The sequence below is a fragment of the Tyto alba genome, unplaced genomic scaffold, assembly GCF_018691265.1.
Source record: "Tyto alba isolate M040663 unplaced genomic scaffold, T.alba_DEE_v4.0 Super-Scaffold_2, whole genome shotgun sequence".
Lineage (NCBI taxonomy): Eukaryota > Metazoa > Chordata > Aves > Strigiformes > Tytonidae > Tyto > Tyto alba.
In genome coordinates this window covers 88240552-88258038 of record NW_024881282.1, presented here as the reverse complement: position 1 = coordinate 88258038, position 17487 = coordinate 88240552, and the positions used below count along the sequence as shown (strand labels likewise).

The 17487-nt window shown below is 41.0% G+C and overlaps 1 protein-coding gene across 4 annotated transcripts in view; it reads left to right on the top strand.

Moving 5' to 3' along the window:
- The first annotated feature begins 384 nt into the window (after window positions 1–384).
- CHCHD3 (coiled-coil-helix-coiled-coil-helix domain containing 3) overlaps window positions 385–17487 on the top strand; it is a 165079-nt gene continuing 147976 nt past the window's right edge. For all 4 annotated transcript variants that reach the window (XM_042792630.1, XM_042792629.1, XM_042792628.1 and 1 more), the window contains exons 1-2: window positions 385–549; window positions 2398–2485. In XM_042792630.1, the coding sequence (XP_042648564.1) occupies window positions 466–549; window positions 2398–2485 (172 nt within the window). In that variant the 5' untranslated portion in view covers window positions 385–465. The remainder of the gene's footprint in view (window positions 550–2397; window positions 2486–17487) is intronic.

Below are 17487 nucleotides of genomic sequence, written 5' to 3'. Positions count from 1 at the left end.
CCTGGGGCGGGGAGAATCTCGATAGCCCCCTCAGAGCGGGGCTGTGTCCCGGGAGAGCCCCAACGGGCCGAGACGGATGACATTTCCTCGCCTTCAATGAGGCCCCGCAGCACAAGGGGATAGGGTGAACTACATTACCCAGCGGGCACTGCGCAGGCGCAACGGTACCGCCCCCACCTCCTGGCGCTAAGCATGCTGGGACTTGTAGTCCGCGCCTCGGCGGAGTTTAAACGCCCAAAAAGTTTCCTTACCCTTTTTCCGAGTACCGGGGCGGGGTGGGTGGGTGCGCGGTTTCCATGGCTACGCCTCCGAGGCCAATAGGGAGCAGGGTTCTACGCGCGGGAGGCGGGGCGGGGCGAGCGGCGGGCCAATGGCAGGCGGCGTTGTTGCGGGGCGCACTGGCAGCGGGGCCGGGGAGTCTCCTTGGGGCCGTCCCTGGCCGCGGCCTGGTGCGGCCCGGCGAAGATGGGCGGCGGCGGGAGCAGCAACCGGCGCGTCACCTTCGAGACGGACGAGAATGAGAACATCACGGTGGTGAAGGGCGTGCGGGTGAGAGCGGGGCTCCCCCTGACCCCCCATCGGGGCCTGGCTCCCCTCAGCCTCGGCCCGCCCCGATCTTTCTCCTGTCTCAGAGCTCCCGGTTCACGGCCCTGCAGCTCTGGCCCCTCACGCCGCGGGGTTGCTCTGCTCCTTTTTCCCTCCCTTCCCCCGCAGCCACCGGGTGTTTTCAGGGGGCCGGCGGTGTGGAGGCGACTGGTCACGCCGGGAAGAGGAAGCTGCCCTGGGGGAGCCATGCCCCTGGCCTGCTTCCCAAAGACGGAGGGCAGAAGAGTTGTAGGACAGATGTGCAACAGCAGAGCTTGTTTTGTCTTTCCCTGACCTCGACATAGGGGAGAGCTCCTCCCTTTCCCGTATTCCGCTCCTGTCCATGCGGTATATCCGCCTTCCTCTCTACCTACAGAAGCATTCCCATTTTTTTCCCCTCTTTATGGCATGCTGTGGCCTGTAATACACCATAAGATAGCCTGTGACACAAGACACTTTGAGAAATCTCACAGCTTAGAAGCGTTTCAGTGGAAGACACTAGTTCGTTTCAGGAAGGATAATAAGTTGTGTTTTATTTTTCTTATTACTGCTCATGAGGAGGAGTGTTGTGCAATGAACCGTGATAGTAACTGCTGCCTATTTCAATATGCTGATATTTTTCAGTTCTGGTCTTTTAATGATCTCAGGCGTATAGGTGACAGTAACGTAAATGTTCGCAGTGAGGTTCATCTGCTCTGAACTGTGCTTAAATACTGGGAAGGACTGTTGGAGTTTCTCTGAAGTATCCTGTATTTTGAAAGACTGGGAATAAAAACTGATTGATATAATGGGTACTAGGAAAATGAAGCTTCACTAAATAAATAATGTTAGTCAATAGAGCATCCAGAAGTTGGATATACGTAACTGTGTACCTACATAAAACTAACTGTGTGAAGTTAAAGTGAGAGTTTTAAGGATTGGGTTAAGTAATCTTACGCTGAAGAAATCTTACACTTGCATATTAGGTGGAAGTAGATGATCTTGAAGGTGCCTTCCAACCCAAGCCATTCTAGCTTACAGATTTTAGCAAAATCTTTGTAACTGAGGTTTGTGCCAATGAGAGACATCACTTTGTAGGTTTACTAAAGAATTTTCCAATTAAAATTAATTGTCATGGGCAAAGCAGTATTTTGACAGAGTTGGTGTTAGAGGAAACCAGTAGAAATAAGTTGGAAAACAAAAGCTTTCATGTTACTATTTCTAGAAGGTCTGTTATTTTTTTCCATGGGCTACAATAAATCTAAAACTGGACGTTACCCTTACTCTGTTTGATTCTGCATAATTTGTGACAGTATTTTTGTGTGTGCCTGTGTCAATGTTAGAATGAGCTTAGTGGTTGACTACAGCTGCTGTGACCACTTGTGTTGCACAAGTATTTTGAGGGCTTTATCAGGATGAAGTTTCTCCTGGGTTAAGTACTCTGAACCTGCACCATGCGATACCTGACTGTCATCCAAATAACTGGGAAAGTAATTTGGCTGATTGACAAGTGATGTGTCAAAGGGTGTTGTTTCCCTTAGTGTCTCCTGTATCCTATATTTTGTCCTATCAGTTTCTTGTGTTGGGTGAGAGCCAGAATAATCTTGTTCAGTCTAATTGTTTGCATCCAGAGATGAGCACTTTACCCTAGAAATAAGGGGAAATAGGAAGTTTATTTTGCATTGCAGATAGAATTTTAGTGGTGGTTGTATCTTATTTTGGGACTCTGCTCTTTTTTTAAAGTTGTACTTCATTTTTTGGAGGAAAGAGAGGGGTAATGGGGATAAAGGAGGTGATGCAGTCTGACTCTGGGTTGGGGGTTGTGTTTTTCAGCTGTCTGACAGCGTCATTGATCGTATGAAGGAACCTTCTTCACCCAGTGGAAGACCACAGTCTCAGCACCGATCAGCATCTGGTGCAGGTATGCCTATGTGTTTCCATTTTTTAATGTGAGGAAGAAAATCAAATGTGCCTTTCAGAGCACTGTAATAAACTCATTGCCATTTCGTAGAGATGCTTTTTTTGACATTAACATTTTTGCTCATCTCCTTTTGAAGAAGGAAGTCATTTGTAGGCTTTTAGAGGAGTTAAATTACTCTGTTTTCTTCTGACATTAAAGTGTAAAACACAACTGTTTGTTAAGCTTGGTTTTCTACGGTGTTATTCATTGTTTTTTGTTGTTTTTTTTTTTTTTTTTTTAAATGTTGTTAACAGAGACAGCAAATACCTATTCCAAATATGAGTTCTGAAGTGGAGATTCTTGCATACTTAATCAACACTGAATTTTAGTACAGTGAGCTTCTGTTGAAATACACTTAAGCAAACAATAAAAGAATAATATGCTATTTACCGATCATGGAATAGTGAAAATAAGTCACAGTTTATACAGATCGATGGCTCAAAATGATGGCTTTCTTAACTTTATATGTTTCATTATTGAGGCTTGTTCAAATGCATCAAACATGCTTTGTGCCAGGCAGCCTGTATTCTAAATTAAAATACTTCAGCACAGTGAACACGACATAGCTACTGATGGAGTGAAAATGAATGGCAGAGATTGGAGCCTGTGATTCATGTTTGTTGACTATGTGAAAGGTGTCACGTTCAGGTAAGGCTCCTTATCAGTGCTCCAAAAATATTAATGATATCAGTATTCCCGAAGGATATTTTCATTTGATGCTTACAAAAAAATATCACCAAAACTCAACACACTGATTAAAAACAAGTCCGGTAGCAGCAGTGGGCCCTGCAGCAACACTTGAATGAAGAGAACATACGTAGCATCTTTCATCTGAAGCATATAAAGTTGGTTTCCTGTTGCTTAATTGAAGGTGTCTATGCTGTAGGTGTCTATATCCCAGCTGGGTTCCTTCTGTAGTCAGTAGAAAGAAGACAACATTTTGGGGGACAATTCATCTGGCTGTTTTTGAGAATTCTACTTTAGGATGAGATGAATTGCCCTCTAGAAGTGCCAGGGTGAAGAGATCAGGTGTAAGCATCTAACCCTATCGAGCAAATCCAACACAGGATGTTTTACAAATATTGAGGCTCCCAAACGGTGCTGTTCTAGAGGTTTGGTTTTCACTTTATCAATAAGAAGACTGTGGCATAATGAAGGCAAGGAAAATATCCATGCTAAAAGTGACTTTTGCGATCACCTGTCTTGTGACATGTAGTTTGCCCAATAAAATTGCTTAGAATTTAATGCTTGCTTCAGGAAGGTTTTGGAGTAGGGCTGTAGTTTCATGCATGGACTGTCATTGCCCATCTTTTTTTCTTTCCCGCCCCCCTCCAAATAGTAGCCTTCTCATTATGTACATGTGTTTTACAGCGGTGAAGAAATTATTCTGGGTAAAGGATTTGTATGAAATATTACTTGCACATCCTGCCTGCTTTCATGGTGGTGCTTGTTGCTTTTTCATCCTTACACTGGAGTTATGGAAGTAGTCTTGTGAATAAGCATCTGTGATTTTGGGATGTGATGACTAGAGATGAAGGCTGTAATACTCCAGTAATTCTTTGCTAATTCATGGTATGTGCATATTTTGATCCTTTATTTTCTTTCTCTTTGTGTGATGGAAATAATGCTTTTTTACTTTTTTATTTTTATTTGTTGAAAGGCTTAATGAGTCACTTGACCATTACAAACTTGGAAAATGTTACGTGTAGTTTTGCTTTAAGAACTAGTGATTTAGGTGAAGTGCTTGTATTTCCCTCAGAAAGTATAATCGGTGTTGTACCTCAGTTGCTAAAATGATTTGTATTTAAGAAGGCTAAATTATACTTAAGTACATGTTACCGTACCATCCATTCCTCTTTCAATGAATGTTTTTTGACATAGAATTACAAACTATTGAATTTCTTTGAAGCTGTAAGAACAGTCAACCTATTTTTTCTTATTTTGTAGCTACATCTAAACTTGTCAGAGTCTGCACTTGTCTGATAAGGTGTCATTACAGGAAGGACAGTCGCTTCAGAACTGGTGCTCTGATCACTTCATGTTGAACTGTTTTCTGGTGATGGCTGCGGGGGCTGGTTCCCAAATCTGCGCATCTTCTTTCTCTGATGCTGCAGTGCTGGGTCCTGGTTTCTTGGTAAAACCTCTTGCACTGATAACAAGGAACCTTTCTTCAGGCAGTTCCTCCTGTGCTACTTATGAATCTGGTGATAATGACTTGTTTTTCTGACAAACTGGATCACTCGCTGCTTTTGAAGAGTTATCCAAGAATGGTGGAGTTTGAAGGCTGGCTCTGGCTTTTGGATTACCAGCTGGGCAACTTTCAAACTTGACAGTTTGTTAGCCTGCATTTATATCTTTATATATTCTAGACAAATAACACTTTTCTACAAAAATAAAGAAGAAGTCTAGAGGGAGAAACATTAGAGCTATTAAAAACAGCCCTTTCTTTAAGTCAAGTCTTTGCTAGCTTTTGGTGGAGGAATAATGGATTAGATTACATGAAATAATGTGTATCTTGTTGCTTGCCAATACATGATGAATTTATTGACTTCAGTTTGGGGTTGGAAAATGAAATTACATACACTTACAATGAAATCTGACATCTAAATACTATGTCTTAAAGCATCCTAGCTTGCTTGGATCATTTTCCGACTTCTGAGTAATATTAAATGCACTAAAATATTTAACAAGTGTAAAATCTTTAAAGTTATGTCTGTAATTCCTAAAGCAATATTGATGAAATGTAATTTGGTCAGATGATGAGTCGAGTACTTTTTTTTTTTTTTTCCTCTGAGTGTGTATTATACCTAAAGCTTTAGTCATAACAGACAAAGGGAATGGTTTAATTCATTTTAGCTTAGTGGATATCTGAAAAGCTAATAGTCTATTATAGAAAAAAAGAGAAGAACAAATGCTTAAATTATCAAGAGTCTCTGCATCTCAGCCGTATTTTTCCCTTTGCAGAAACAGATTGCACTGAAGACAGAGATGACTTTGCTCTCTTTTTTTTTTTTTTTTTCTTTATATCTTCATTTAACTGTGTTATTTTTTTATTGTTGCTATACTGTCCTCATGAAAACAAATCACTAAAGGACTTGTGTCATGAAGTACTATGTTTTGTGTAGGTGTCTAATAGAATGAGCACTGCTGATGCCTCCTCAGAAATTGGGTTAGACCTCGCATGTTTCCAGTGGAGAAAAATATATTTCTTTGCTTTGTTCACTTGTGTGAAATAATGCCTTTTAATTGTCTACTCTGTTGTGTTGGTGTCTGTGTTTTTTGGTGGAGTTCCAGTGGTGCAGGGTATCTTGGCTGAGTTGGAAACATAGAAGGAAGTATTGTTGAGATGTAAAGGAATGAGTATTGGAAGAATTGGGTTTTAATGGGAGATGCAAGCAGGATTTAACTGAACTTCAGGAGAGCAAACTTCAGCTTGTGAAGAGAGCTAGTGGGTAGGATGCCACAGGAGGCAGCTCCAAGGGGTGAACTCAGGAAAGCTGTGAGGTCCTTAAGGACAACCTTTTGCTAGCACAAGAACAATCCATTTTACAGTATTCAGAAAAATTAATAGATGTATTGGGAGGCTGGTCTGGTTAAACAGGGAGCTCACGGTAGAGCTTTAGTGTAAAAATGAGGCTAGCAGGAGGTGGAAGCAGAGACAAACAACAAAACAAGTATATTTGTATATGAGGGGATTTTAGTAGGTGTCACTTACCTCAACTTCAGCAAGGCATTCAACACTGTTTCTCCCAATATTCTTGTCTCTAAGATGTTGCAATGCAGATAACTGACTGACGAGTTGGGTTAAAAAAGCTGGTTGGATAATCAGGGTCAGACGGTTGTGGCTAGTAAGTCATATTGTACCTGGAGGCTGGTACCATCCAGAGCAGGGGGGCAGCAGGGCCAGGGAGGGGATTCTCCCCCTCTGCTCCGCTCGGGGGAGACCCCCCTGCAGTGCTGGGGCCAGCTCGGGGGCCCCCAACAGCAGAAGGACCCGGAGCTGCTCGAGCGGGGCCAGAGGAGGCCACGGAGATGCTGGGGGGGCTGGAGCAGCTCCCCTGGGAGGCCGGGCTGAGAGAGTTGGGGGGGTTCAGCCTGGAGAAGAGAAGGCTCCGGGGGGACCTTCGAGCGGCCTCCCAGGGCTTAAAGGGGGGACAGGGGAGGTGGGGGGGGACTCTGGATCAGGGGGTGGGGGTAGGACGAGGAGGAATGATTTTAAACTGAAAGAGGGGAGATTTAGATTAGACATAAGGAAGAGGTTGCCAATTCAAGAGGTTGAATTGTTTTGTATTTTCAGTTTTTAGGAGTATGTGGAAATTTACAGAGTTTGGCTAAATTAATGCCAGTTAAGTGTGAATCCTCTGCAAAAAATTCCCATTAGTTCTGTGCCCTTCAGTGTATTAATTGTTTTCATCTACCTCTTTGTTGCGACAACAGTTTTCCTCTGCGTGAATTGGAAGATGAAGTAAACGGACTTTTCTGTGATTTTGTTTTGTAGAATTCCTCTTAGGTTTAGAAAAATAAAAAAAGCCCAGAGTTTTAGCAATGACTGGGTTGATTCCCGGCTGTTCAGTTTGCTGTGAGGCACCTGTAAATCTCGGGCAGTTCCTTTCAGACACTGACACGGAATTGCAACCGTACTGCCTCCAGCAACAACCAGGAGGGTTTGGTCTCTCCATTTGGCAATGTTTGTTTGCCTTCCTCTAGGTTCAGCTCTGGGTACTCTTTAGAAGGAGGTTTTAAACTTCACTGGTACTGAAAACCTCTGAAATAAATGGAGTAGGAATCCCCGGTCAACAAAACGGTCTGTAGACCACTGGTAGACTGGAATGCTATGATTTCTATTTTACAGAATAACACTGGGTTTGTTTTTAACAGGGTATTTGTGGTTTTGTTTTGATTTCCCTCTGACCTTGGAGAAAAAAAAAAAAAAGTTTTTCAAAGGGATGCAGAGAGATTTGTGAGCTGTACTGACGACTTGTGTAGGCTTTTGGTCTAAAAATCTTGGAAGCTTTTAATGTAGCTGTCATGGTAAGGATATATTCCAAAGAATATTTGGCAGTTTTGTTGAGCAGGGTTCATCCTACTGTTCTTGATGAGGGAAGTAGATACATGGTGTAATACATTGACTTGTAGAGGAAGGGCAGCTTCATCAGAAGCTTCTGACACTCAGGCAGTGTCCTGCTGAGGGTATATATTTTTTGATGCGTGATCTAAATTTGAGCAAGCTGTTTTGGATGTTCTTGCATATGTGATGCTGCAGTGCTCGCTCCTGCTCTTATGTGGCTTGCTATATTGCCACTTAGTTGTCACCGAGTTTCTTGGAGGTAACTTTATTTTCAGTGATGTGTATTGATATTCTTTGGGTTAAAGGTTCGCTAGTGATGGAAGTATTTTATTATCAAAAGGTGAAGTGTCTTGTGACTCACTAGACTGCTTAAGATGCCAAACTTTTAATGCTGTCACAGTAACAGCAAATCTTTAGTTGCGCCTGACATTCATGTCACTGGATGCAGGAGTATAGGGAAGATAGAGTTATGCATGGAAGATGAATCAAGTACCGCATAAATTAAAGTTTTCACTGTCTGTATGACATGCAAGGTGTTCCGTGAATGCTTTCTGATGGCTGGGTATGTCCTTGTAAAATGATAGTGAAGTTAGAAGGAAAAACTAGCAAATAATGCAACTTGTACATCTGTTTTTTTTTCTTTTAGTTCATAGTAATTTGGAGTTTAGGGCTGTGGAAGGGATTAGTTCACTCCATGTCCTCAAAGTACACTATTAACCTCATCAAAAAGGTGGTGCGTAATTAGTGGAGGGTTGGGTAGACATGATGAGAATATCAGTAGGCAAAAAGCCCGAATTTAATTGTTTAAAAGACTTGGACTGTTGCATATGGTAAAGGTACATAGTTGCATAAGAAGAACATATAGAACGTTACAAATACTCGTCTCGCTTACGAAAAGAAATTTTTTTAAGGTGTGAATGAAAAAGCCTGGATGTGCCTGGGGCGCTATCTTGTACAATACTCCCAACATTTGTCCAAGTCAGAAGTAGTATTCTGTTTCTTCACTGAAATACTCTCTTTGAGATGTCATCAAGACTGCGCCTTTGGGCTGCCCGCTTTAATTGTGGTTTGAGTGGTGATACATCCTGTGGAACAACAGACGTTTTAAACACGTGTCCAAAGGTAGAACAAGAATGAATTGCAAAAGGTATTGGAGGTTCTTGTGTGAATGTCATGTATTTAAGCTTACAGGCTGTTACGATGTTCTGGGTTGAGTGAGTGGTGGAGTTTTTTTGGTGGCAGGGGAGGGGGCTATAGGGGCAGCCCCCTGTGAGAAGCTTCTCAAAGCTCCCCCTGATCCAAGTCAGCTCCACTTCTGTTTGGAAAACTGAGCCCATCAGCTGTGCCTCTGCTATAAAGTATGTAAGAAGGGACGTGGTGACGAGCAGTGGGACTTGTGAGGAGGAGTTGCTGCAGCTGCATGAACATCAAGGTCAGTGGAGGAACGGAGGAAGAAAGGAGGGGGGAGGTGTGCCGGAGCAGAGACCCCCCTGTATCCTGTGGGGAGACGGCAGGGCGGTCCCCCCCACCACCCATGGAGATCTGCGGTGGAGCAAACATTGATTTATGGCCTGTGGCTTCCGCCTGCTTGATCAAGGTGCTGTGCCTGAAGAAGGCCGGGGTCTCATGGGAAAAGGCAGCCCTGCTGCTGTAATTCAGCGCTGGGAGGATTGCAGCATGCGGGGGTGTCCCACGCCGGAGCAGCTCGGGAAGGGCTGCAGCCGTGGGAGAGAATCCAGTTGGAGGAAGTTAGTGACCCATGACAGAGCAGTGTGGGGAACGCTGTGGCCCGTGGGAGGGACTCATGTCAGGGAAAGTTTGTGGAGGACTGTCTCCTGTGAGGGGGGGGACCACGATGGAGCAGGAGGAACAAGTTCCGGACACTCCCCTCACCGAAGATAAAGGAAGTGGCAGCACTGCCTGCACCCCCCATTCCCTGCCCCTGCGCCACTGGGGGAGGAGGTAGAGATATCGGGAGCAGAGCTGAGCCCGGGAAGAAAGGGGGAGTGGAGGGAAGGTGTTCTCAAGATGTGGCAATGCTTCTTACTGTCCTACTCTGTTATGTGTTGTTAGTGTCTGTAATAAATGTATGTTCTTTTTTTCTTCCCCTAACGAGTCTGCCTTTTGCTCGTGACCATAAAGGGGGATTTTTCCCCATCCCAGTCCTATCTGGAACCCCAAGCCTGGCTCTCTGTCCCTTCTTATTGCTGGAAGAGAAGGGAGAGAGTGTGGCTCTGTGGTGGTTGGCTGCTGACCAGGCCCAAACCACGACAAATGACTAACCTCATCTATCAATTTCACGTTTCATCATGTCTGTCTGTAATAAGTTGGTGTCCAGTCATCTAAACCATCTAGAAACACCCTATGAGAGGAGTTTTGTACCAGCGTAGCTCCTGTAGTTGAACCTTATGTGTATTCAGAGAAGGGAAGCAGGAGCACACACAGGAGCAGTAGTGTCACATCTCCTTTCTGGTGGTGACCACCTTTTGAAAGAGCTTCGCATATGATGTCAAACTTCAGTTTTTCTTTCCTGAATCATCTGCTTAAGCAGCTTCACCACCAGCTGTTGAAGTGCCGGTGCTAGTGGAAGGGAATAAATCCAGGTCACGCAATTAATGGCGCTGGAGAAGGCAGGCATGGCTCAAGCAGTCTGGACTGTATCTTCAGGATGAGTGTTGCAAGGTGAAAAAAATCCTTAAGCTTTTGTAGACTAGAATTATTATTTTTTTTTCCTAATACTGAAATAATATTTTATGCTGTTCAAGGAAGAATTAACTTTTTTCTTTTTTTCTTAACAAAAAGGAACTTTTACAGGTAAACCAGTGATAACAATTAAAGAAAGGCAACAGAGCTAGCCCCCGAAATACCTTATTTATATCTCAGCCTAGTAGTCGGCTGCATTAAATATGTACAAGCACTTAAATGTGCTTCAAGAAATGAAATTTTGTTAATGTTAATCCAGAGTCTGACATGATCTAAAATTGGTTTGTTTGATTGTGCGGTTGGAAGGACAGGCCAAATGTGTAAGAGATGTATTTCTCCTTTCCTCTCTCCCTCTGTTTCTTTCTTTTGCTGTAATGAAATGATCATACTCTGGTTTGTATGAAAAAAGTGGTCCATGTGTGGGAGGCATTTAAGGCTGGAATTGCAGTAATTGATTCCCATCCCCCCTCTCCCTTCTGCTCCTGCTATTGCTTTATTTGTTGTTATTCAGTGTTGTAAAGGGAACTAAAGAAACAAAAATCTGAGGATTATAAGGGTTCTGAAAATGGAGGAATTCGGTTTTTACGAGTTTGTGGGATTGAGTTGTGTGGTTTCTTTTTCTACTTTTTTTTTTCCCCCCCTACATGAGGGTCAGAGAGAAAGCCAATACATCCCATGAATATTGTCAAATACTGGGAGGACATTTGATTGATTGATTTATTTAGGGGTTCTCATTTTACAGCTGGCAGACAACTTTTGATATTCCAAATGAAATTTAAAGAAAGAGCACTTGATGTGTCAGGTCCTGTCCTACTTGTATACCTAAGTAACTAGGTCTCAGGCTGAGGTAGATTCATTGTGATGATAGTTGTCGTCTTTTATAGTTTTTTTCTTTTATAAATGGTTTTCTGTGTGTGTGGCTTTTTGCAGATAGGCAGAATTTATCTTTCAGTGGGCATTCATTTAGAAGTGACATTTTTGTTTCTATATATTCTTAGAAATAGGTAATTCATATGTACCACATACTGTGCTTTTTGGTCTCTAGTGGATTTGTCGAAATTAAATTTCATGCTATTCTGCTTAAGGCTGCATGTGCTCTATTAGGGTTTACTGAGTGCAGACATTTGCTCTAAAAATCTTTCCAAGTAGTAGTGCGGTGCACATATAAAGTGATTTTTGTTGTAGATAGTATAACAAGCATATCCAAAGTATTCACTTAGAAATGGCTTGCAAGTTAGAAGTTAGAACCACCTGCTTTTTGATGTGGAAGCACAAGAGTCATGCATGCTAAAACATTATCTACCAGTAGTTAGCAGAAAATCATGTTGAAAAACAACTGTTGGTGGCTGGCATGTGATTCTTGTATTAATCTCTGCAATAAGCTTAATTAAGGAGGCCAAGGAAACTGTCTCTAAAAAACACAGAGAAAAAATTTAACTTGGAAAAATGAGACTGTGCACAGTTCATGGAGCCCTTTGCAGAACAGCATGTAGTAACGAGTTTTAAGGACTAAATGGTTGTGCATTTATGCATGGAATCGGTCCACTGCCTTTTAGTTCTGAGTACTGAATTGTTTGTAGTTAAATCTTGGTAAAGTTTTAGACCTTTGAGCATAGACAGTCAGTGCCTAGTCTTAGACTGAACTTTTTGAAACTGCAGCCAGAGTTTATCAGATGTTCATGAGCCAGACTGCTGAAAAGACAGTGTGGGTTTTTTTTTTTTTTGTTTTTTTGTTTGAGTTTTAGGTTTTCGTGGGGATTTTTTATGTTAGAGTTAAATAGGAATCTATCTGGCAATGTTGTTGTGTTTTTTTTTTTTGTTTGTTTGTTTGGTTTTTTTTGGTTTTTTTTTTTCCTTTTTTTTTTTTCCTTTTCCTTTTCTTTTTAATTTTAGTTAGATTATGCATTAGAAATCAGAATGTGACAGAAGAAGGTGCCTGTTTGGGACACCTTGGTTGCAGTCCTTGTTAGAAATCTCCCATGTATGTTCTCGCAGAAATCAGGGTTCATATGTGTTCCAGTTTTTGGCTCATATTGAGAGTCAAATCTGCTGAAGATTGCCAGTCATTGAACTATTTCATATTTGCTCTGTAATTTCAGCCTTTGACTTCTCTAGTCTGTGCTTTGTCTGGGCACCAGAATAAAATTCAGCTATTTCTCTTTTGTCCTTAAGAGACCTTCCTGAGATTATAGGTCAAAAAGACCAGATAGCTGGAGAAGATAAAAGGGTATTTAATTGAAAGAATTATCAGAATCCAAGTCATTTGCAGCATCTTGAATGATTTTGCTACCTTAAAGAATAAAATAAAATATAGTGATAATTTTAATGAAATAAAACCAATGACTAAATGAGAACTGTTTGCTTTCAGCAGTATTAGTCTTGATAGCACTATGCAAGGAAATTGTCATTCTGCTATATAGCATCCTCTCTGGTTTTACAGTAGAAATTATTCTTATTCAAATTATCTCTGTCAGTAAAATGACAGGAATTAAGGGACTGCTATAAAGCAGGGAAGTATCAAAATATTTCCAAACCAAACCCCCAATGAACTGGTAAGGGATTGCTGTGCAGGACAAGGAGACTTCCAAGTAATAAAACCTGGTGGTTTTAATAGTGAATGCTACTTTTCTTTCAATCATAATTTACTTACTGGTTAGAGAATCTTCAGTGTGATATTAAAGAATACTTTAAATGTGTGGTTTATTGCATTAAGATGAAGAGAAAGGTTTTGTTTTATTCTTTCATTTTCAGGCTGCAGTGAAGTGTTACTAAAACTCTTCATCACTTGTCAGATCAGGCAGGTTAAGTATATTGTATAGCGCTGCTTCTTGGAAGCTTTGTACTAGTTGTTTTTTAGTTAAACAGGAGGTAAGCACTTAAAGACTATTTTTCTTCTGCCTCAAGGGAACAGTATACAGTTTCAGCTACTGCTACAGTTTTTTTCCCAGTCTGGTTTGCATGTATCCTGAACTCCTTGATTTTTCAATGACATTATGTTGAGATATGTTACTAAAGTTCTGGGGAATACCAGACTCAGAATTGTAGTTTTTGGATATTGCTACCTGTTTTTTGAAGCCTAACTTTAAAAATCAGAGGAAGGACATTCTTTCTTCCCTTTTCTTGCAAGACTTGTTGTGTACCTCTGACAAAGCTTCGTGTAGCCAGTTTATCTGATTCTCATTTTTAGTTTCATTAACCATGTTTGACTTCACCTAATGTTAATAGTCTGAAAAATAGGCATCTAATCTAAACTAGTCTTTTAGGCTAGGGGTGAGTGAGATGGTGGTTCATCCCATCCTGTGAAAGGCTTCTATTTCTCCTTATTCTCTGGAGCTTTATTTGTAGAGTTAAGATGAGAGGTTCATCCAAGATGCTTGACTATTTTTTTCTTTTGTTTTTTCTCTTTCTTTTTTGGTGAGAAGGAGGCATTTTATCATAAAAGAAAGGACTCAGTTATTCCTGATGTTATTCGGTGACATTTCTCAATCAGGGGAGATGGCACTGAGTATTATAAAATCTAAGAAGAAAAAATAGTTTCTGCAGAAATTGATAGAAACAATTAATAAAGGCATGATTATATAGAAGAGTGACTTCAATGCTAATCAGAAACCTAAGGAAACTGTAACTTTTGGAGAAGCAGCACTAGGTATCCCGCCACTTAGTCCACAATTTTGACTGAGGACCAGTCTTCTGTTTCTGTAGCAGTTTGTCTGTCAAAGAGATCACTGAATACACCGGCTCCTTTTAATCTGCGCTGTCATTTGCAGAGAGGAGAAAATGTTTTACTCCAAGAAAAAGTGAGCCCCATCTATTTCTGGATTATCTGGAAGCGTCTGCTGACAGTCAGGTTACTCTCGCTCCTTAGGATTTTCATATCTGACCTCTTGCCTGTTAGAACAGCCCCCCTTTTTCCCCTACACTTTATTAAATTCCAGAATTCACTTTCTAGTATTTGATATATTACTAGCTCTTGCGTTTGCTGTTCACACTGGATTAACATTCTACTTGGTGACTACTCAAAGTAGTTTATTCCTGGAATGGAGTCAGATCTGCTTGTTTTTGGCAATGCTGCTACTCACGACATCCTTCTGTAGTATCTTGTTTTTCTTGCTGCTGACAAGTTAGAACACTAAAAAGCTATCAGTTGTGGAGGTGGTGTAAGTATTATGTCAGTTTAGAGACCAGTCATTAGAAAAAGTTGCTTTTGTTAGCAGATCTCATTACTCGTTATTAAAGATGTAGGTGTTAGATTATTGTTGTGAGAATTTTTAACCTTTTGGCAATTGTCCTTTACTTTTATATAATTTCTGAATAGTTAAAATAGTCATAAACACTGTAGTTTCATATTGTTTACGATCAGTTTTCATTTATTATTACAAGCAGTAATACAGTGTTAAATATTGGGCTGAAATTACTTCAGTTACTACATTTCAAAGTTGACAGTATGGTAGCTGTCTGCTGACAATTAAATATAGAGCCAGTTTTGCTGAAGTTGGAGGAAGACACTTTATGATGCTTTGCAAGTCACCTCCACTTTCCTCTGCAGAAACACATCCTTGTTCCCGTGCAAGGACTGCAAGGTCTTTTTGTGTCCTACCATTAATATTACATGAAATAAGTGTACTGTCACTTTGTCACTAAAGCTTGACTTTGAGATTATTCTCTAAAATAAACGTGCTGCTCTATGGGATGTAGGAAACTGGAAACATCCTCAAGACATACGAAAATACTTACAGATTCTCCTGCACTTCCCTTTCTAAGTCAGGGATTCTCATTTACAGGACCTTGTTGCAAATGGTGTTTGAATTATTTTCCCTGTATCCTTCTCTAGTCAGCAGTGTTGAGACTGAATGTGCTGTAGTTTGCATCTGAGCTGAATAAACAAATTCTGGAATTACTGTTTTCTCTGCACTGATACAAAACATCCATGTATCAGCCTGTTGTTATAACTTGAATGAATGAACAGGAGATTAGATTTGAGCGCACCACAACAGCTGTTAAAGATCCACTTATTTATCACTGCCGGCTTCTTTGTACCTAATTTTAGGTGAAGTGATTGCTTTCAGACTTTGCGCAGAGTTTCAGTGCCCATGTCATCGATAAATAAAATTATGACTTGATATGGAGATGGTTACATTTTTTTTTTTTTGCTGAATATTCAACTTCTGCTGGAAAATTTTTACTCCCTTGAAAGTTTAGTGCGAAGTTGTTAGATTGCTTTAAATGTACAGTGTAGAAGTTTGGCGTCTTGTTTTATCTTTCCATGTAACTCCAACTACGGAGAAATGTGGTTAATGGTATCAGCAGATCTATTGAGGAGTGTTACCTTTGGGTGAAACATGTCATCTTTTCTTTCATTAACCTCTACCTGGAAAGGCACATTTTCACTGCTTGTTTTTTCACATTATCATTGCGTTATGGCCTCTTATATAATTTGTTGTTATCATCCTCCTTTCCCAGGATAACTTTCAAAGTTATTAACCAGTTTTATCTAAATCAGTCAGAGGTAGGTTCCTCAAGGATAATTAATTTATATACATGCTTTCTGAAAACTTGCAAATGAATTGGTAACTATGGTTCTAGTGCAGTGTTTCCTGATGATAGTTGACCAGCATTATATATCGTAGATTATCTTGGTACTGTTGAACTGATTTGCAAAGTGAAAATAACTACTGATGTATCCTGCAATGCATGTTACAGTTTACTTAATTTGAACATTAAGACTTGTCTTGAACTTCTAGAAATTTCCTCAAAAGGATGTATTCAGGACAAATGGGGAAAGCTCCTTACTGGATGTGGATCTGCTGCAGAATGGTTTTTACAGAGGTCTCTCTTACCATACCTTTTCCATTATTATTGTCTGTATTCTTTTTCCATCATTATTGTCTTTTTCTGGTTTAATTGTAGATTTGCCTTTCTGAAGCCCATACTCTTCCCTTTCCACCTTATCAGCGCTTTGAAATTTCTGTGTTCATCTTTCCATCCTCCTTACTGGATTTGTTCACTAGTCCCTTCCCTTTGAAAGAGCTGATCTGCTAGGCCAGGAAGGAAATGGTACCTCTTGCTGTGTCTGCCCGTGTGTAACCCTGTTCGGAAAAAAAAAATCACTGTTAAAATAAGTGTCTGGTGAGAAAGGAAGTGGTTTGAGCTTAGAGGACATAATGATATGTGAGACTTTCAGCAAGAGCTCCTGCAGCTGTATCTGATGTGTACTGAATCATTTAGGTTGGAAAAGACCCTTAAGATGGAGTCCAATTAGAAAGACAGAACCAGGGTAATCCTGGAGAGTCACAAAACTGTGGAAAAGCCCCAACATCAATGATCCTGGAGGGTTTAGGAGAGCTTTGGGTCAGTATGAAGGGGGAGATGCTTTAGGGAAATACACACAAATAGGCCACACTAGGTTTTTAGGAAGCCCTGGAACTGTGCTGCTGTTCTTGGTATGCTTTCTGATGCTTGGATGTCATGCACATTTGAAATTCAGCAGCTGAAGGGAAGGAACTGGGTGCAGAAGGTCCCTGTTCTTTGAGAAAAGCAGTGGGATAGGACAAACAAGCAGTTGTTGCCCTCATTAGTAAAACTGAAAGGTTACTTCTTAAATTTGACGTATCTTGTAGTAGTTGCAAATTGGTGGCAGATGCAAGTTTTGGTGTGTGATGATATTAATACAGAATGGTCATTTGGAACCACGGTTTTGCAGCATTACCTACTGTGTCACCCCCTAGGAGCTTGAGAGATGGGCAAATTATGCCCTACTACAGGTCAGGCAAAATTCTCCTATGGTATGTTGTGCTTCTGATCACTCAACATAGGTGTGCTTCTGGGCAGTCACTGTGTATAACTCTGGGCCAGCCATAAGATTCACCTTTGTTCAGATAGTACCATGACATGAGAGGAGGTAGGGCTATTATGCAGATAAGAGGAATAGAACCTAAATCCACAAGAAGCCAGGTTATCATTAAGTTAGTTGCTCATGGGAAGGAAAATACAGTTGGCTTTTAATTTCAGAAGGCGGAAAGAGAATTTTCTTTGGCATTTGGAGCTGTGAGTATGCAGCTGACTTGGGAAATAGTGTAAGCAGTGGTGAAGGAGTTGAATGTCAGAAGGCTGATGAAGCATCATTGTCATGAAGCTGTACCCTCCAGCAAATACCAGTCTTTGATTATCTTCATGTTTATTTGCCTTGCACTCT